This window comes from Saccostrea cucullata, unplaced genomic scaffold (genome assembly GCF_032062105.1).
Source record: "Saccostrea cucullata isolate Sc308-1 unplaced genomic scaffold, CSIRO_AGI_Scuc_v1 ctg1391, whole genome shotgun sequence".
Lineage (NCBI taxonomy): Eukaryota > Metazoa > Mollusca > Bivalvia > Ostreida > Ostreidae > Saccostrea > Saccostrea cuccullata.
The window spans coordinates 1-21,244 of record NW_026939608.1 but is presented as its reverse complement, the minus strand read 5'-3'; the positions used below and the strand labels follow the sequence as shown (position 1 = coordinate 21,244).

The following is a 21,244-nucleotide window of genomic DNA, read 5'->3' as shown; positions in this document are numbered from 1 at the left end:
TATATTTTAGAAGCATTTTTAATTCAGGTGTATATAAATAATTTAACAGAATGATAATACTAGTAATGGTTTGTTGCAAACAAAATGCACGAATTTTAATGCCTTCCTTCTCACAACTGAATAATATGGCACGTGTTAATAATTCGCAATAATAACCTACATCTATGTAAATAAAATACAATCAGCACATATTTAAATTCTTTGGCGATATAAATTAAAATTGGATACATACTTTGGTCAACAGCAAAATTAATGTAATCATATTACAATAATGTTATATTATGTACAAGGCGGTTTGACAGGAGACTTAGAACCATATGAATCACTAGAAGTGACCTTCTCTGGCAAATAAAATTCACTAAATTGCAGATATTTTTTAATTTCTGTCGGCAATGGAAGCAATTCAATGGCAATATCTTTGACAAGGTTTTTCAAATTATCTCTGATGGCAATGCGACACAAATCTTTTAAAGATCTGGAAGGAAATATCATGTCCCATATCCAGGGACTAATCTTGTCATAGCTGCTACACAGACGGAGTTGATCTAGTTTATTGGCAAGGACGGGGTCATTGTCCACAGGAATAAATCCTGCAGCCAGCAGCAAGTTCCAGGACATCAGCTCTTTACTCCATGGAGTTATGACTTCAGGGTTTTCTAAAATAGCTTTCGAAAATGAAAGCGATACTAGATTAGTCATTTCCTCCCTTGTTAATGTAGCTCCGTAAGACAGCAAAAGTTTGATTTTATTCACAGAATTGTGGACGTAGGCAAAGATGATTGGTTTCTGCTTCTTCCACCCGCCTCCTCGATTGATGTCAGCACCATGCTCCAGAAGAAGTTTCACTACATCTGCTTTCACATTCACACATGAACATGCAGAACCTAGAGGTGTGCACATATTGTCATCCAGCATATTGATGTCCATCCCTAACTCAATCAGTTCTTTCACAAGTTTTAGGTCACCAAACTGCACAGCAGTCGGGAGAAGGGTGGCCTCTGAGATGTTAGCATTGGAGTGCAGCAATATCTTTGTTATCTGAACTGGTGGTAAATTATGGGGATTACACTGCGTACTGTTAGCATACATTTCCCTACTATGCCAGTATGTCCAGAACTTAGCATTCCTACAGGCCAATTTCATGGGGGAATCACCATTCACTGACTGCACATTCACTTTACAACCAGACTGCACCAATAGTTTAACCATATCCACATCATCCATTTCACATGCGGAAAAAAGTGGAGTACATCGCATGTTGTTCATAGCCTCCACATTAGCACCATTCTTTATAAGAAAGCCCAGTATTTCCAGTAAATTCTCTTTCTTTTCATCCCTTCGTTCATCTCCTTCACAAGCGTAATGCATAGCAGTCTTCCCATCATGCCCTGACTGGTTCAAGTCCGCCTTCCTCTGGACTAGAATTTTCACAATGTCCATGTGCCCCATTTTACATGCTAGGCTTAAAGGGGTAATAGGTTCATCCTGGAAAACCAGTCCCATCTGATTAACATCGGCCCCATCATCGATCAGTTTGGAAACCTCATCAGGCTTGTTGCACCAAATTGCCTCCAGAAGTTCCTCGCCCAAATCCATCCTGTCGCCCTGCTGTTGGCAATTGTCTCGCCATGTCCCTCCAAAGGTTTCCATGGCAACTTACTTGTCTATAAAAAAAATCAAACATTTAAATTATTTTTGGCAAAGCAGACCAAAGTATTTTTTTAATAAAAATTTATGATATGAACATTCTCTGAATATTACAACTAACACAATGAATAATCCCACTATGATAATTTTTTTAGCATGCATATAAAATTTAAATAAAGGGATCTGTCCTTAGTTATTTACAAAAGAAAAGAACAAAACAAATCCCTCCATAGTATAACTAAATTTAAAAAAAAAACGAACGAAACAAAAAAAAATTGCATGCGTGCACCCAAATTATACCAAAATTTATTTACAAGTACATAATATTACACATCCAAAGATATTTAAACAATTTGCTTATCAAATAACCCTTGCATGGCCGTTAGAGTTGTGACCTAGTTGTTGACATTTGTGTCAATAAACCAAGATAAGAAGAGTTAGCTCTTACATAATCCTGAAAAATCTTGGATGTGTAATATTTAAACATTTTATTTTGTAAACATTTACAAATAAATATACTGGTTAAATAACCTTCCATAGGTAGTCTAAGATCCAGCTTTTTCACAGATAACCTCTAAAGATATGTCAATCTACCTTTAATCAGAATTAGCTAGAAAAAATAATAATATACAGCCAATGCTGGCTGACAACAGCATAAATGAATCAATACCATTGTCCAGGATAATTATATTTTAATTAATACTGGTAATGAGTTGAACCAAACTAAAGCATAATTTACCTGATACGTACAGATGGCAAATGCTGTTTACGTATAATAAAGGACTCTAGATTCGTCTATACAAAAACTAAATGGACAATTAGAGCGCACCGGTGCATTAATTATCGCTGACATTGTAATAAACCATGTAAACATGCATGCAGAAGCTATTTGCCTGTGCATTGAACATACTGAATCCTACTCTATAACAAGAATGTCAATCACGTGCAAATGCGAAATGAATTCCGTGATGGATAACTTTTTACTTCGTGTTTTGCTGATGTGCGAAAATACGGTAAACAATATCTGAGCTTTTGTACATTTACTGTCAATGCGTGTACACACGATTACATGTAGGCCTATTCGAATTAAACATATTCGCCATATTTACCTCCATAAGCCAATTATGGCTGTTTACTTCGCTCAAGGATTCGATCTTTGCCTCTCTACTGCATGCTTGTTTATTTTATGACACAATAGCCCAGTTTCTACCGTAATCATTCCTTCAGCACGTGTTCACTGACAATTTGAGCCAATAACATTCTGGGTTTGTTATTTTTCCGGTTTGCGACTTATATTATTTACATACTGAACTTTCATATATTTGAACCATTTGGATGTTGATATAATAATAAAACTGCGAATGGCAAAAAATCTCCCACTATTTTCATAAATATTAATCGTAACATCGATAAAACATTTAACGACAACCTCAAACATTATAAAAGTTCTATGGCGGGCTACTTCTGCCATAATGAAAGATTTCACATTGACTCATTCCTTGCTCTTCCACTGGCCAAGAGTCATTCGGGGCTACAAAGGACAAATTAACAGACAATTTAAATTTTCTTTCTGTCCTAATTTTTTCTGCCCGAGGATTTTTTTTTAAATTATCTTAGTTTTCAACACAATTCATTCAAAATATGCATTAGTTATCGAGGATCTTTGTTCACAGATTTGAAGTTGATGTTTCCTCAGATTTCCTGTATATTATCACGACTTATATATCGCAATAGCATTTTACACGAAAATTCAATAATAAAAATCTTAATTTTATCTCGAAGTTATTGAAACTTTAAATTTCTGGACGGGTTTGATTAACACACCCATTGCACTTTCACAAATTATTTTAATTTAATTTTATTCTTAATAAATTGGCAATTTTGTTGTGTATTTATGAAAAATACTAGAAAATTCAGAGTAAAAATGCTGGAAAGCAAAACCCTCTCAAAGTATATTGTCAGTCCGTGCTCAGTGGTGTGTGCAGACTTAAACAATTGAACACACCCGGTGAATCGTAAACATTAACAATTAAAGAGCTCATGGCCTGTTTACACCTTTTTAAATACATTATGATTCTTGATCTTGTGACCTTGACCTTAAACTATTTTTGATTGAGAAGAGATGGGGCTTTCACATTTGACATGTGCATTACCTGTGGTAAGATATTTCCGAGCACGCAATGATTTATGACCCCATGACCTTCACGATTGACCTAATTAAAAACTCAACTTCAGTGATAACTTCTGAATGACAAATGATACGGCGTTCATATTTAAAACAATATGACATAAAAATGGCATCTCACCAACAAAGACACCGAAAACGGGCTTGTTTAATTTTTATTTAAATTTAACTTACAAGTTTGTGATCTTTCGAATTTTGTTAAATAAGTTCAGATTACCAAAATTAAAGAAAAAGATATTTCTATTTGTTATTTTACATAGGACCCTCCTGTAATTTACACAATTTAAATTAATCGCATTTCAAAGATATTAAGGTATTTCCATCCTCTTATGATGTCAAAGGTTTTTTGCAAAATCTGTTATTAATTCAACTTCATACAAAATGTAACAATGTCTTTTGGAAGAATGCTTTTCAATAGGTGAAATGATAAATATTTTTGAGTTACATTTAAAGAATTTAAAAAATGTATATATTTTCTTTATTTAATCAATTAGATATTCAACCTTTAAAAAATACTGACAAGGGCAATAACTCATTCCTGGGTATCTTCATTCATGTGTTTTCTCTATAAAGTGTATTAAATGAAAATAAATGCAGGTTTTGTACTTTCAACCATTAAAACTGAGGATCGAAAGACCTTAAGAATTTGAAACAATGATCGATTTATTTACCGAAACCACACTTACAAAATGTAGACCAATTTAAAGTCAATTTAACAATAAAAACGTGAGGTTATTCAAGCTCGAAATAGGTTATATTACCATATTTTACATAAATAGCATATATCATGTATATCTAAACTCATTTTCAAACATTTATAATAAATTTTAGTTCAGATACGCCATGTCAGAAACATAAATACCCGCTATGGTTCTTAAAATGTTACTTTGCTACAAACTTATTGACGTTTAGTAGAGTTGTCTCTCTTTGTCCTTAGTATTTACAAGTTGAATCTGTTAAATAGTATAAATAACCACTGTTTGTGTCCCTTATTAATGAAGTATTGTAATGGTTATGGGGCAATAAATAAACGCACAGAAGACCCAAAATAATGGAATGACCTGACTACCCTTGGAATAGACCAGCCAAGGGTATATAAAGCGAAGCTTTGGAAAATCAGGCATTTAGAAGGTTACGGCTGAATCTGAAGGCTGAAATGAGAAGACCGATTGATAGAGAAAAGAAGTCAAGGGTAAGAACAGAATAAGCACCAGTGGCAAGTAATCTAGGGAATTATGTTAAGTTCTGGGTGCAGTAAATCTGAAGAAGATTGAGACACCCAGTACTTTCCTATCAAAAGGAACCTAGGGGAGAAACACGATGCAAAAGCCATACTCACCTTATTAGATAAAATAAAAACATAAAGGGGGTGAAAATTGAGGAAATGGTATGCTTAATACAGTACGTATGCAGATGAAACAGTTATACTCTTGGAAGGATCGGAAAAAAGTTTGAAGAGATCTTCTTTTCCAGTTTGCCAATTTTTCAGGTTTAAAGCCTAATCTTCCTAGTAAGAGAAGCCATTTGGATTGGATTAAACATTAACTGTAATGACAACGCAAGTATCTTAAGGCAGCACACAGATCTAGATCAGAAGTTAGCGAATTTTTACTTTTTTTGTAAAATGTAACATTGATAAATCGGAAAAGTCATGGGATAAACTTTTGCTATCATTATCCATTCTATAAACTTCAAGGGGACTTCCACTACAGGAAGCACGACGTCACAGAAAAAAATATGACTTAACGAAAAGGTGAAAATTTCTACACGACCCCGCGGATACCGAATAGTGGGTTATTTTAGCGGGGTGCTAATTTTGGCTTATTTTGGCGTTTTGATGATAGTTCGCTTAAATTTTAATCGCTAAAATATTTAGTACTCTTCTTTGTGTCCATCTGCAAAGAGCTGAGACCCGGGGTCCGCTAAAAGAATTACGCCATAATTATTGGCATAGCTTTGAGCCATCTTCCCAAGTCAAGAATTTCATATCCGCTCCGCTCCACATAAACCCTTGATCGAATAGGCTAAGTTTGACGGGGTTAGAAATGCGTTCTCTGATTTTTCATGCAAGTTTGCATGAACCATCATCAAATCATTTTTTATTCAAACTGAAACTAAATCGTAAACAGAAAAACACGCAAGTTTAATCCCAAGGATAACGTTTTTATAACTGAATAGCCCAGTTAAAGGTTTGTCTCAGCTTTTTAGTTGAGTTATATTGAATTTATTACCGACTACCAGTATTATCTCGAATTCTCTGTGGAATTTGTTTACTCTGATTGGCTAATAGCAGAGGTCAGTAGAGTTCAAAATGTGTAATCGCACTAGATGGCGTGACAGTAAACCCTGTCAAACTCAGCCTATTCGGTCAAGGGTTTATGTGGAGCGTAGCGGATCAGAAACTCTTGACTTGGGAAGATGCTTTGAGTAGGCAAAACACCAAATTTTACACCCGCCAAAAAAACCCGCTGTACGGTATAATTAATGTCTATCTGTAATAATAGTTATGTAAAATATAATTTCTGTACCTCGAAAAGTGCTGATAGAATCATACTCTCCTATCACAGAAATAAATTTTCAACACTTTCGGATGAAACCTTACTAAAATTTTTACATTTAGTACATAAGATCGAAAAAAAATTCATCAATTCCTTTTAACCACACCATTGTAGTAGAACTTTCCGACAAACTATAGAATCGATATTGACAGACAGGAGGGCTACAGTGCCACCCATTGTAAAACTGTATAGTTATTGCGCACAAAAAGTTGCGCTTAGTTCTGGATCAATTCTTCCAAATTCTTACCTCAAACTCAAACGCAAATAATACAGATTTCAAAAAAAAATTCTTACTCCTCTATGAAGTACTCTCGTAGTCGACATCTGCACGAAGTGTGTTGGACCGAATTATCTTGCAAACAAAAATGGCAGTATTAATAGACGAAATTTTCGATGATCTCAATTTCAGGGGCAGAAGGGGCTATTAACAACAATTATAAGGAATGTTTTTGTTGTTCGAAACAGTAAAAGAATACGTAAGGAACACACGGTTAGTAATATTTGAGATGACAGTATGAAAATATGGAGAAATAAATTGAGAATCAGGGTACTTTTTTGTGCGTAATAAATATAGTTTTTTTAAATGGGTGGCACTGTAGCTAGAGCTTGTTTGAGATTTTCTGCAAGATAGAAACCTGCTGACAAAGAGTTGCACCCCATAGACAATATCTGGTTGGTGAACCAGTGGAGAGAATTGACCACGACATCATGGGTCCGCTTCCTCTATCCCTCCAAGGCAACAAGTATATACATGTACTGATCGTCTGCGATTGTTTCAGCGAGTGGACAGTATGCAATACTCAACCAGTAGGCAGAAACAGTTCTGAAAGTATTACTAAAAGAATTCTTTTGTAGTTTTGGCACACAACTCCAGAACCATCTTGTGTCGCAACTTCGAATCTCAATCGTTTCAACAAATGTGTCAATTATTTCGTATAGACAAAACCAGAACGACTAGTACGAGATCTCAAAGTAAAGGAAATATTGAACGTTTCAATCATACCTTAGCAAGAATGCTCACCATGTATAGTCAAAGAGAACAGAACAGATGGGACGAATATCTACCCCAAGTAATAATGGAGACAGTACCATTCTTCGGTTTACAGTTACTGTAGCATACACGAAAGATATGGAGATAACGAACAGTATTCATGATAAAAAGTTCCTAAAACAACACAAAATAGAAGGACAAACACGGACTAATTGTCAGGTTGGGGGGAGACGTAAACTCTTTTTACATAGTCAAAATTATCAAATATCTTGATGAAAAATGACAATGAAATTGAAACATTATAACAATAAATATTTAGTTAAAAGCAAATTTTACTTATGATTTTCTACATGTTATCAATGAAGAATTATTTTACTGAACTATTACAAAAATGAAAGAAAAAGTGAGCTAGCTCACATACCCCACGCTCCCCCAAAACTTGACGGTGAAACACATAATGAAAGGCACAGTGCACTTTAAATACATAGTATAGATCAAAAAGGGCAGTAATTGCAAAAAAAAAAAATCTTCACATCAAAATGTCTTGCATATGAGGACATTTAAATGTGGAATGAAGTTTCTAGATAAATAATGGAATCAAAATTCCTTGGCATTATACAAATCCAAACATTAATTTGAAGTGGTTGGGGGGGGGGGGAGGGTGGGGGGGGGAGAAATTTTCTTGAATATTAGGCAAAACTCTTTGGGATAAAATAATGGAATATGTCCTCAATATCTGCATAGGTTGACGAAACTATGTACAACAGTTTAAGAGGAATGGTGCTGACAAACTATCTCTATATTCAAAATATGGCCAAAAAGTCTAAGTTGGAAAGTGTGGAAATTCCCGGAAAAATGAAGGAATCGGAATTTCCTGGTAATATGCACATCTACATATTGTGTCCTAAATATCTGCAAAGTTTAACGAAATTCTGTGCAGTGGTTTATGAGGAGTTGTGATGACAAACTGTTCATCTCTACACAAAAGGTATGGCCAAAATCCTAAGTTTTTAGTGCGAAAAGTCCCGGAAAAAATAACGGAATCGGAATTTCCTGGTAATATGCACATCTACATATTGTGTCCTAAATATCTGCAAAAATTAACGAAATTCTGTGCAGCAGTTTATGAGGAGTTGCGCTGACAAACTGTTCATCTCTATATTCAAGGTATGGCCAAAAATCTAAGTATTTAGTGCGGAAAGTCCCGGAAAAAATAACGGAATCGGAATTTCCTGGGAATATGCACATCTACATATTGTGTCCTAAATACCTGCAAAGTTTAACAATTCTGTGCAGAGGTTTATGAGGAGTTGCGCTGAAAAACTGTTCATCTCTATATTCAAGGATTAGCCAAATGCCTAAGTTAAAAGGTGCGGAAATTCCCGGAAAAAAATGATGGAATCGGAATTTCCTTGTAATATGCACATCTACACATTGTGTCCTAAATACCTGCAAAGTTTGACGAATTTCTGTGCAGCGGTTTATTAGGAGTTGCGCTGACAAGCTGTTCATCTCTATATTCAAGGTATGGCCAGATGCCTAAGTTAAAGAGTGCGGAAATTCCCGGAAAAAATAATGGAATCGGAATTTCCTGGTAATATGCACATCTACACATTGTGTCCTAAATACCTGCAAAGTTTGACGAAATTCTGTGCAGCGGTTTATGAGGAGTTGCGCTGACAAAAAAAGAGGACTGACTGACTGAATGACTGACTGACTGACGGACTGACCGACTGACTGACTGACGGACGGACGGGTCACAAACATTATACCTCCCGCAACTAGTTGCGTGGGGTATAATAACTTCTCATTTCCCATGTGCACTATCTAACACAACCACAAGAAGACCGGCCGCAGCAGCGGCGACCGATAGTAATGGGTCTTTACGTTTACCATAACGGGCCTCCATACCCGTAACCATGCTGACAGAAATAGCCTTTTTCTTGTTTAATTCCATAAACCCTTTCCAGTCCGAGTTGACATTTGTAACAAGCATCAATTTGTGCACTTCAATGAGGAGTAAGTGAGATTCAAACAGGCTTAAATACCCTGTAATCATCGGTTGCTATGTTAAAAATGCAACTTACGTTCAAAAAAAGAGTGCTCGCATTATTAAACGCAACGGTAGAAAATTTATTAAAATTCAAAACATGCAAGCATGACAGCTTTTGATCATTTTAATACCCACCATGAGTTGCGGTTCCACCACCTTGCATGGTATCGGATGAAATTGAGGGTATCTACGGCAGGAAATATAGTGTAATTTCACTATAATAGTGAGATACCACTATTATAGCGGAATTTACGTTTTCCCCCAACCTGATTGTTAGTTCATTATTTACACACTGAATTGACGACGGATTATTATTAATATGATATATCGTATCGACATAAGAATGGAAATTACCATTGTTAATTGACATTACGGTCGTCGATATATCTAAATTTCGAGATGAAGCTACAACAAGTGTTTTCTTCTTTCGCATGCAGTGCAGTTAAGTGTCAAATGGAAATATTGGCGATTTTAAAAACAAAAAATATATGTACATACTTTATAAGGATGGGCGATTCTTTTTAGGACTTTACTTTACTAAAACGTGGAAAACGAGAGAAATCCTTCATATTAAGAGACTTGCAGGTGGAATTTTCTAAGCATCGCAATATTAAGATTTCTCCATACACAGGGAAAGAAGATTGGTCTGTCTGGTTCTTTAGCTCTGAGGAAGTCGCAGATAGATACTACTGGACAATAGATGACAAACTGGATCAACTACCTCCCAGGCTATATGAAGATGCTGCTGATTTTGCAAACGGCCATTCATCGAAAAATTCAAGAAGTAGTCAGGCTTGGGGTCAATTACTTTGAAATGTAATTAATTACTTTCAAATACATTGATAATTTTTTCAATTACTTGCAATTACAATTACATTGATTTTTTCAAATGTAATTAATTACTTTCAATTACTTTGACAAATGTAATTAAATACATTTCAATTACTTCGAGTTTTATTTTTATAAAAAAAAAAGATTTTTTTAAACTAGATCTTTTCTATAGCGATCGAATTCGAACTTTCATTCAGTGTTTTTGTTCTTGGGTATGATTAGGGGTTCACACCTGGTCAAAATTAGACCTTTACCTTATAATGAGTGTGACACACTGTATAAACAAATTAAACATTATGAGGCAATTAATCATTGTACAAACACAAGCCCATGCTACACCAGTATGGTGTATGGCAAGATTTTTTTGTTACTTTCTCAAATCCATATTTTTGAAGGAAATAAATAATATCTATCACAATTCCATTCATTATTTTCTATATTAAAATGAATAGAATACAGGAAAATCTAAAAGGGGATGTATTTTTTGCAAGTGGGAATAGGGAGAAGTGAGATTTATATAACATAGGAATAAGTAATATAAACCCACCAGTATAAAACTATGTATCAGTATAAGACACCTTTTTAAATATAAACTTTCATTTTGAAAAAAAGTAATTGAAATGTAATTGAAAAGTAATTGAAAATACATGGCCTTTTTTGAAATGTATTTAAATACATTCAATTACTTGTAATTGAAGGCTGCTCAAATACAAATTACTTCCAATTACTCTGAAAAATGTAATTAATTACACTCAATTACAATTACTTTATTCAATTACCCCATCCCTGGAAGTAGTTATGAAATTCATTGAAACAAACTCTGTTATGTAAGCATAATTGTCGTATTGAGCCAAATACAGGATGGACGTGAGAGAGTGTTAGGGTACGGGAGTAGAACCCTAAACCGCGCTGAAAGGAACTATTGTGTAACTGATAAGGAGCACCTAACTGTTCATTACTTTGTAGAATACTTTTTTATCCTTAAGACTGATCACCAAGCATAAGTCTGGCTATATAAACTGAGGGAACCTAAAGGAAGAGTGGCTCGCTGGATTGAAATATTGTCACCATACAATTCTGAAATTGAATATAGGCCCGAGACACAGTATGGTAATGCTGAAGGTCTAATCAAGATGTCCGAACCTAGCTGACTGTAGATGTTCAGAGGGTGACCGTTTAGAAAGCCTAACATGCGGACCTTGTATTAAATGCAAAAAGAGAGCTGATACTTTAGAAACTCAGGAAAATCTTATCGTGGTGGTGGGGGGGGGGGGGGGAGGAGGTGCTATTCGTATGACAAGAAAGCGTGACAGTTCTAAAAATGTAAGGGACACAATGGATGTCAAAATACAACTCATCAAGGCTACATTTTCTCCAGATGGAAGAGAATGGTATTGGTCCAGTGCTTAAGTGGAAACCTGCAGGAAGAAAAACTACAAAAGAGGAAGTAGTAAAATATTCTCCAGCAACCAAACATTATGCTTGTTTATGGGAAAAACTATCAAAGATGGCGTTTTATATAAGGAATGTAAATTCACAATGGGTCTTACAATGACACAATACATTGTTCCCGAGAAACTTAAATTAGATATTTTACGACTCTGCCATTGTTCCTTGTTAGCCGTGCATTTTGGCATTAAAAGGACCAAACACAGTTAACACAGTAACTCTATTTGTAAAAAATGAGAGACTCGGTAAAAACATTCATCCAGTCTCCTGAGTCTTGTGCAGCTAACAACACACCAAACAAGAATCTTAAAACCAAGTTGGGAAATTGTCCCGTGGGCGCACCTTGGGAGTGACTGGGTGTTGTTTTCCTTGAACCGGTACCAGTCATAAAACAAGGACACCGCCACATTATGGTTTAAGGTTTCGTCAACTTTAAGGTCAACATGACTGTTCAAAAATTTACTTTTACAATAGCCTCAAAACTATGTGAGGTATAAAGTTAAAACTTTTACAACTTTTTCATTGATTAACAGATAGAACGTCGCATCACTTGATAAAAATAATACTTGGAAAAAATAATAATTGAGAAAAATTCTTCTTAAAAATGCATATATTTAAAAAAAAATACACCTAATAATTAATTCCGTGCTCTTAGTGAAAACCATCATTGCAGAAACAACATATGTTTATCAATGAAGGGCAAGCTGGACTTGATAGCCTCTGGAAAGTTGTTTTCCCTGTTTATTTAGTCCAAATGTTAAGACTTGAAAGTGAAAGTACATTGCAAATGGCGGATTCTAAAGGGGTCTTGTCTTTATACATGTCATGCTTTCAATAACAGCCTTTCAGAGACCATTCACGTCCAACTTGCCCTTCAATGATAAACATATATTATTTCTGCAATGATGGTTTTCACAAAAAGAACAGAATTAAACAGGTATATTTTTAGGTCACCTGAGTTATTCAGGTGACCTATTGCTATCTGTTTTCGTCCGTCGTCGTGCGTCGTGTGTTGTGTGTCGTGCGTTAACATTTGAACATTTTCAGCTTCTTCTCTGAAACCGCAGCACCAATTTCAATGAATTTTGGCACAAAGCATCTATGGGTGAAGGGGAACAAAAATTGTGAATTTCATGGTCCCTGCCCCCCTGGGGCCTGGGGGGTGGGGCCAAAACCACTAAAATTAATGCAATCTTTAAAAATCTTCTTTACTCCTGGACATCAAGCAATCAAACTGTTGGTATGATTGTAATCAGCATAGAGTCCTCTACCAAAATTGTGAAATTCATGGCCCTGGGGTCAGGGGTTCTGGTGTTAGGGCGGGGCTTAATAAGTATATAGTGAAAATGCATTATTTCTTTAAAAATCTTCTTCTCTGCTCCTGGGTATTAGATAAACTAACTAAGTACATAGTTATGATGAGCAAGAGTGCCTCTACCAAAATTGTGAACTTTATGGCCCCAGGGTCAGGGGTTCTGGTGTTAGGGCGGGGCTCTATTGATTATATAGTGAAAATACATGAATTCTTTGAAAATCTTCTCTGCTCCTAGGTATTAAATAAACTAACTAAGTATATAGTTATGATGAGCAAGAGTGCCTCTACCAAAATTGTGAATTTTATGGCCCCAGGGTCAGGGGTTCTGGTGTTAGGGCGGGGCTCTATTGATTATATTAGTGAAAATACATGAATTCTTTGAAAATCTTCTCTGCTCCTAGGCATTAAATAAACTAACTAAGTATATAGTTATGATGAGCAAGAGTGCCTCTACCAAAATTGTGAATTTTATGGCCCCAGGGTCAGGGGTTCTTGTGTTAGGGCGGCGCTCTGTTGATTATACATGTATAGTGAAAAAACATTAAATCTTTGAACATTTTCTTCTCTGCTCCTGGGTATTAAGCAGATGAACTACCTATATAGTTATGAGTAAGGGCCCTAATCTTCAAGAATTGTGAATTTCAAGGCCCCAGGGTTAGTTGTACCATAGAGGGGGGGGGGGGAGGCTGTATTTATATACTGAAAATGAATGAATTGTTTGAAATCTGCTCCTTGGTATTAATCAAATATTTTTGAAAAGCAAGGATGCCTTTTCAAAAATTGTGTAGTGTGGATCTAGGCCTAAGAGTCAAGGGTTCATGTGTGGTAGCGGCACTACTGATTATTGCTGAATATTACTGATTTGTTGAAATGCTTTTTTTGTTCCCCTACCCTGCCTATGGGTATTAAGTAACCAAACTAAGCAACTGCTAAGTGTATAGTTATGATGATCAAAATTGTAAATGCTATAGCATCTGGCTTAAAACATGGATCAAATTCAATCACTGGAAAGTTCTTGCATAATATGCTCAGGTGACCTATAAGGCCCATGGGCCTCTTGTTTTTTAAATATGCACATTTTTTGATACAGTTTTTCTCAAAGAAATCTTTCTAAAAATATTTGTTATCAAGTGATACTTTCTATCTATTAATCAATGATATATTTATAAACTAAACGTTTTGACTTTATACCACACATAGTTTTGGAACTATTGTAAAAATAATTTTTTTAGACATGTTGACCTTTGACGAAACCTTAAATAGATTATTTCTCAAAGTGGGTCGAAGCTTTTCCAGTGCCTGACCAGACTGCTTGTACAACTCTAACGTTTTACTAGACATAGTTTCCGTTTTGGTTGCCCAGTAGCTTTACACTTTGACAAAGGCAGAAATTTCGAATCCAATATAATATCTAAGTTGTGTAGTTTCCTTCAAATAAAGAAAACCAGAACAATACCTAGAAACCCTAAAGGCAATAACCTGGTTGAAAGATTCAACCGAACCCTTATCCAAATGATCCGTGCCTATATTATCATGGACGATGGATGGGGTATTTGCCTACATGTAAGTTGTGTTACTGATGCTTATCGTTCTACCCCTCAGGAGTCCAAGGAAGTTTGGCACCTAACATGCTCATCTTTGGACAGGAGGTCCACCTTCCCTCTGAGATCATTTACAGGCCTGAAACGTCAACAAAAGAATTAACCTCATGTTATGGGAGCTACGTTACGGAAATAAGAAGTCAACTTAATAATAAGCTCGAAATATGTCGCAAATATCTGGGTCGAGCAGCTGAACGCCAGAAAAAAACTTGTATGACTCTAAGACATGTACAGTTATTCAGTTTGTGACATAGTATGGAAATTAAACGAGAACATATGTGTTGGAGAATGTGCCAAACTACAACCTGTCTACATAGGGCCATGTGTTGTGGTCTAGGTCGACCTGGTCTTTGAGATACAACTTGATGCCCGTGGTCAGCGAAAAGTTGTAAATCACAATAAATGACTGCCATTTCGTGGAAGTTAGCCACCGAAGTGGGTCCAGAACATTGTACAAAAATTAAAGAAAATTTTGTTAGGTGGACTAGTGCAGTATTTTGATTTTCTGATGTATAGGTGTTATGATATTTTCATTTCTTTAATAAAAAGAGTTTACCTGATCAAAGATGTATTGTGAACAAGTCTCAACCTATGTGTGGGAGGGGGGACCCTGATTTAATAGACAGAGATGATGATATTTGAATGATTACATTACGATGTTACCAATATATGTTGTTGGTTGTGATTTACCAACTATGTTTTTGGGTTATTTAATACATCATTACCAGTAATATGTTATTGGTTCGTTTATTTTAGACTATGTCATCCACGTTGAGATCGGGGAGGGGGGGAAGAGAGGTCATGCCAGGAAATGCAAACCATGTGGAAAGAAGAGAAGTTAGCGGTCACCAACCACATTTACCTAAAGCATCTCACTTTTGATGAGTAACACTTTGTATGTTGTGTGGATTTGCGGCAGAAGTTTCTGAAACACGGGAAGTGGTATTTGGAACATGAGTTAAAAGTAGGAGATTGTGAGGAGCCCCCTGTTTCCAGCTACCTTCAGGTGAGGGATGACTCTTCCGTAATGCAGGAAATGATCGCATCTCTTTCTATAGAGGACTCCTTCAAATACTGGGAATCAGGAAGCGGCCTGTGACCCTGCCCTTGCCTCCTGTTTCTTTGGTGCAGCCAGCTGTTTCTATGGTTTCGGCTTCAGTTCTTCCTCCTTCACCTTCCCCTCGTTCCCTTCTACAGAGCCAGCCTTACCTGAGCTTCTGACGGACGAAGACCAGCACCTTCTGCAGGAGTTTCTTATTCAGGAGCCCCAGTCATCCCTTAAAGAAGAGAATGCCTGCCTCCAGAGGAAGATCGAGAAACAGAAGCGGGTCATTCATGAGAACCTGGCCACCATTACCGATCTCAGGAAATAGGTAGACGATCCAGGTGCGTCATCCAAGTTTGTGCATGATGGTCTGGGAGAGGGAGAGAGGTACAATCCAACCCTCCGTAAACGTTCAAGATCGCCGAAGAAGGTTCCAAAAAGACTGCAATCCGTTGTGAAAGTGGTGCCAAACAAGATACTCCCTAAGCCTCCCCGAAGACCCACGGAACACCAGTCCCCTTTAGAAGATCTCTTCAGACCGGTCCACTTCCGTTACAACCGACCGTACTTTAATAAGAGACGTTAGGATAATATCAAATTGGTAATTTGAGAAATAAATATGACTTAGTGATGAAAATATTCCTGTAGTGAGCATAGTAAAACAACAGATGTTTGTAAAACACTTATGCCCCTCTCACGCCAAATTGGAATTTTTCCAAGTCCAAAAGGGCATAACTCTGTCAACCAGAAGTCTCTGTCGAGACTGTAGCTCTACTGGTTTGTACTTATAACAAAGGATGAGAAAAGAAGCCATAATTGCAATCAGACCAAAACTGTAGGATAACTAGCGTTTTAAAGGAATTTCAAAGAAAATTCAATTTTTAGTAACCATGGCAACATCGTTCATTGAAATTAAAATCCAATGCACTATTTTATGTATCTTAGTGTAGTCTACTTGTGTGCCAAGTAATATTGAAATGAAATCAAAACTTTAGGAGGAGTAGCGTTTTAAAGAAATTTCAAAGAAAATTCTATTTTTAGTAACCATGGGAAGACCGTTCATCAAAATAAAAAACAAATGCACTATTTTATGTATCTTAGTGTAGTCTAATTGTGTGTTACGTAATATTGAAATCAGACCAAAACTGTAGAAGGAGTAGCATTTTAAAGGAATTTCACAGAAAATTCTATCTTTAGTAACCATGGCAACACCGTTCATCGAAATCAAAAACCGATGCACTATTTAATGTATCTTAGTGTAGTCTACTTGTGTGTTACGTAATATTGAAATCAGACCAAAACTGTAGAAGGAGTAGCATTTTAAAGGAATTTCAAAGAAAATTCTATTTTTAGTAACCATGGCAACACCGTTCACCGAAATCAAAAACCGATGCACTATTTTATGTATCTTAGTGTAGTCTACTTGTGTGCCAAGTAATATTGAAATCAGACCAAAACTGTAGGAGGAGTAGCGTTTTAAAGGAATTTCAAAGAAAATTCTATTTTTAGTAACCATGGGAACACCGTTCATCGAAATCAAAAACCGATGCACTATTTTATGTATCCTTGTGTAGTCTACTTGTGTGCCAGTAATATTGCATATAAAACGCTTAAAACCTTTTCATGAAGCTTTCTTTTTCCGGAAACATCAATATATTCAAAAACAAAGATTTTTTTCTCTGTTATATTTAAGAGCTGAAAATACTGAGTTTTTTTCTACTACATATAATGATTTATCAAATAAGGATGAGTAAAATATTTATTCCAAAGTTTTTGGAAAGAAATCTGTCAGGAATTGAAATCAGACCAAAACTGTAGGAGGAGTAGCGCTTTAAAGGAATTTCAAAGAAAATTCTATTTTTAGTAACCATGGCAACACCGTTCATCGAAATCAAAAATCGATGCACTATTTTATGTATCTTAGTGTAGTTTACTTGTGTGCCAAGTTATATTGAAATCAGACCAAAACTGTAGGAGGAGTAGCGTTTTGAAAAATTGTTTACAGACAGACGGACAGACAGACAGACGGACGGACGACGGACACCTTACTATCGCATAAGCTCTTCTGGTCTCTGACCAGTAGAGCTAAAAATGGCACGAGTGTACCCAAAACAAAACATGACCTAGATATTCTTCTGATAAATCAGTGTAATAAATTTCATCTCAGTATGTGCAACTTATGCAAAGAATATTAACAGAAACTGCAAATAATTGGAATTTTTCTAAGTCCAAGGAGCATAACTCTGACAAAAATGGTGCGATCGTACCAAAAACAGAACTTGACCTAGATATTTATGTGATATATCTGTATACCAAATTTCATTTAGTATGTACAACAGTTGCAAAGAAAATGAACGGAAACTGCAAGTAATTGAGATTATTCTAAGTCCAAGGGAAGTAACTCTGTAAAAATTGGTGCGATCGTACCCAAAACATAACTTGACCTAGATATTTATGTGATATATCTGTATACAAAATTTCATTTCAGTATGTGCAACGGTTGCGAAGAAAATGAACGGAAACCAAGAGAACCGACCGACAGACAGCAGGAAAGCAGTATGCCCTTCCTTCTTCGAAGGGGGGCATAAATATTGTTAATTGGGATATAATGTTAGGACTGGGATGGTTTGTTGACTTTATGTGCAACCTTTTTTTATTGTTATCTCAAGCATTAAGCCTTGTAATGAGATTAGTTTGTGTACTTACATTTAATAGTTTTGCTTACCAAAAGCTTAGTGGCGATTCTCTCTTCTATATGACTGTGAATGAAACCAAAGAAAGAATATCATGATACATTACTTGTTATTTACAAGTTAAAGTTATGTAAATTAATAGCATTAGCATGATGTGTACACTATAATTATGTGCAAGTATAGCATGTATAGATGATGCATTTGTCAGGTGCTGCTAACGTTTTGTACATCCATTTTTTTGTAAGTTAAACTCATTCTTAAAATGGTAGTTATTAAATATTAATTGAATTATTATTATTCCATGTTCATTTTCACTTACTTACTATGCTCTGCTCATTTTGCCTTCATGAAATTGTGATGAACTTCATGTTTTGATTCAGCATTTTGAGTTTTAAGTATAAACTTCTTTTATTACATTGATTAGTGATATCCATGTAGGTTGGTTTTGTAGTTTCATAGTTAATAAACTTTCTATTTCTTCGTTACTCGAGATATGAATTTTTGAGGAGTTGATACACATTTTATGATGTAATCTTGATCATTTTGATTTGTGAAGAAAACATTTGTTTTGAGTAATCTCCCTTTTGTATATTGACTAGCTGTATATGTGTATCTAGTGTCTAAAGCAGTAATGTGTCATTAATTGTTTTGACTTATTGTGGTATTTGAATTTTATTGCTTGTATTTTGAGTCCAAAGGGACTCGGATTCTTAGAGAGGGGCAAAATGTAACGATCCCTCCCCTCATTTTTCTTGAATCACTTATTTTTCTCTTGGTATTTTTCTAGAGCCCTTTTCATGCACACTTTCAATTCATCCATTAGTTCTTGTATAGAATGGTATGGTGTAATGTCCAGCGAGAGTTATTTCTTAATTAGTGGTTGCTTAAATGTAGCGAAGATGCCATTTTTCTTGTGTGGTGATGTGCTGAATGTCAGATATCGTCTTGATATTTAATTAAACATTTTTTGTTGGCTTAAATGTACATACATAATTATAAAGTTGCGCTGGAATTTACGATTATCTTATAATTACCTTATTTGTCGTGTGGTCGATGTTTTATGGTCTTCGAGAACATGTTTTATTGATTATACGATTTAGACGTCTTATTTCATTCCACAACATTTTGGTGCCATGGCCGACGGAATTGTCTACGTGGTACATACAATGGAAGGAAGACTGACAGCTATACAAGCCGCAAACAGATCCGTAGTAACAAAACTATTTGGAAGATTGTTTGACTTAAAAGACAAGAGGCCCACGGGCATTATAGGTCACCTGAGTATCACGAAACAACTTTCCAACGATTGAATTTGGTTCGTGTTTTAAACCAGAGGCCATGAAATTCATAATGCAGAAAGAGGCACCATTGCTTACCATAATTATACACTTAGCAAGCTTACTCTAGTTACTTAATACCCAGAGTCAGATCAGAGTAATAAAGAGAAAATGCATTTCCACTTTATAACCAGTTGTGCACGCCACCATACAGGAACCACTGACCCTGGGGCAACATATTTTAAAATTTTGGAAATTTTATTATATATTTTATTTCATCACAAATGGTTGAATAATACTACAGAGCAGATTTCAAAGCATTAATTTATTTTCAGCCTATGTACTGCCCCCCCCCCCGATACCCCTGACCCAGGGAACATGAAATTAAATGAAATTAACCATTTTGCTAGATGCATCTTTCTTCAAAATAAATATATATACACATTGTATTAAGATTATTGGCATAATACCTAGGAGCAATGGAAAAGATTTTCAAAGAATTCAGGCATTTTCACTATTATATAATTATTAGAGCCCCGCCCTAACACCAGAACCCCTGACCCAGGGGCCATGAACTGCACAATTTTGGAAGAGGCATCCTTCTTCATCATAACTAAGTAGTACATAGTTCATTGGTTTAATACCCAGGAGCAGAGAAGAAGACTGCTGTGAAAATATTGCAAACAATGTCTGCTTCTGATCTCAGTGCACAAAGTAGCCTAGAAAATGTTTTGTCAAATACCACCCAACACTCAAGGAATATAATTACTGATTACCAAAGTTAGATCTTCCGCATTTTTACGGGGATGTATTAGAACTGAATACATTTTGGAATTCCAACGAATGAACGATTCATTGCAACCATACTTTGACACCACTTTAAAAGTTAAGCTACCTCAAAAGCTCAATTACAACCTCCAATACCTTTAAAAGATCGAAAGGACAAACTTAAAGCTATTGAAGCGATTGTACTAAGTGAAATAATTTAATTTATATATGACGTAGTAAATTACTTTTTTAAAGAAATTAACGTATTTTTTATTAAAAACCCGCTTTTCATTTTTCGCTTCAAGGACATCCTTAATACATAATTTAGTGGGCCGGAGAATGTAATGTTATGACTAGGATCATTGCTATGACGCCATAGAGGTTAATACGAAGCTATGTACACAACAGTTCACAGGAGTCTCAAATAAACTACTAATCATAACACATTATAATATACATGTGTAAGGATGACATCAGAGGCCAGTCGTAACCCCAAGACCCTGTCATCAGACATGAGGAAGTCGACTACAGAACATCCACCCAGATCTTTCTTCCAGCTCCGGACTTTTTTTTTCCTCTCCAATATCTTCACCTATTCTTGTGAAGAAATGTCGAAGCTGCTTGGGGAAGATGCCAAAGTGATAAAGTCTGTCAGGAAGGAAGCCTCTAAACCTGCCTTCGTCCTATCTACCGGGAACTTCAAAAAGAAGCTGTGGTGTCAACTAGTGAAGCTGCCAAGATTTGCGTCTGAAGATGGAGTGCATCTTATTGCGATTCCAGTAGGAGAATGACGTGATACAGATGTGCCACAAACTTCTCTAACTGTGATAC

The 21,244-nt window shown here is 35.8% G+C and overlaps 1 protein-coding gene across 3 annotated transcripts; it reads right to left on the bottom strand.

Annotated features, from left to right (window-relative positions):
* LOC134253448 (ankyrin repeat domain-containing protein 27-like) lies at positions 1 to 2,898 on the bottom strand. 3 transcript variants are annotated; one of them, XM_062735972.1, is made up of 2 exons: positions 2,757 to 2,898; positions 1 to 1,664 (listed from the first exon to the last, which is right to left on the bottom strand). In XM_062735972.1, the coding sequence occupies exon 2, from the start codon at positions 1,648 to 1,650 to the stop codon at positions 280 to 282; it is 1,371 nt and encodes a 456-aa protein (XP_062591956.1). In that variant the 5' UTR covers positions 1,651 to 1,664; positions 2,757 to 2,898; the 3' UTR covers positions 1 to 279. The 3 variants fall into 3 exon arrangements, with proteins under 3 accessions (XP_062591956.1, XP_062591957.1, XP_062591958.1); XM_062735973.1 differs by lacking the exon at positions 2,757 to 2,898 and adding an exon at positions 2,387 to 2,526; XM_062735974.1 differs by lacking the exon at positions 2,757 to 2,898 and adding an exon at positions 2,398 to 2,526.
* Between the last annotated feature and the right edge of the window lie 18,346 nt (positions 2,899 to 21,244).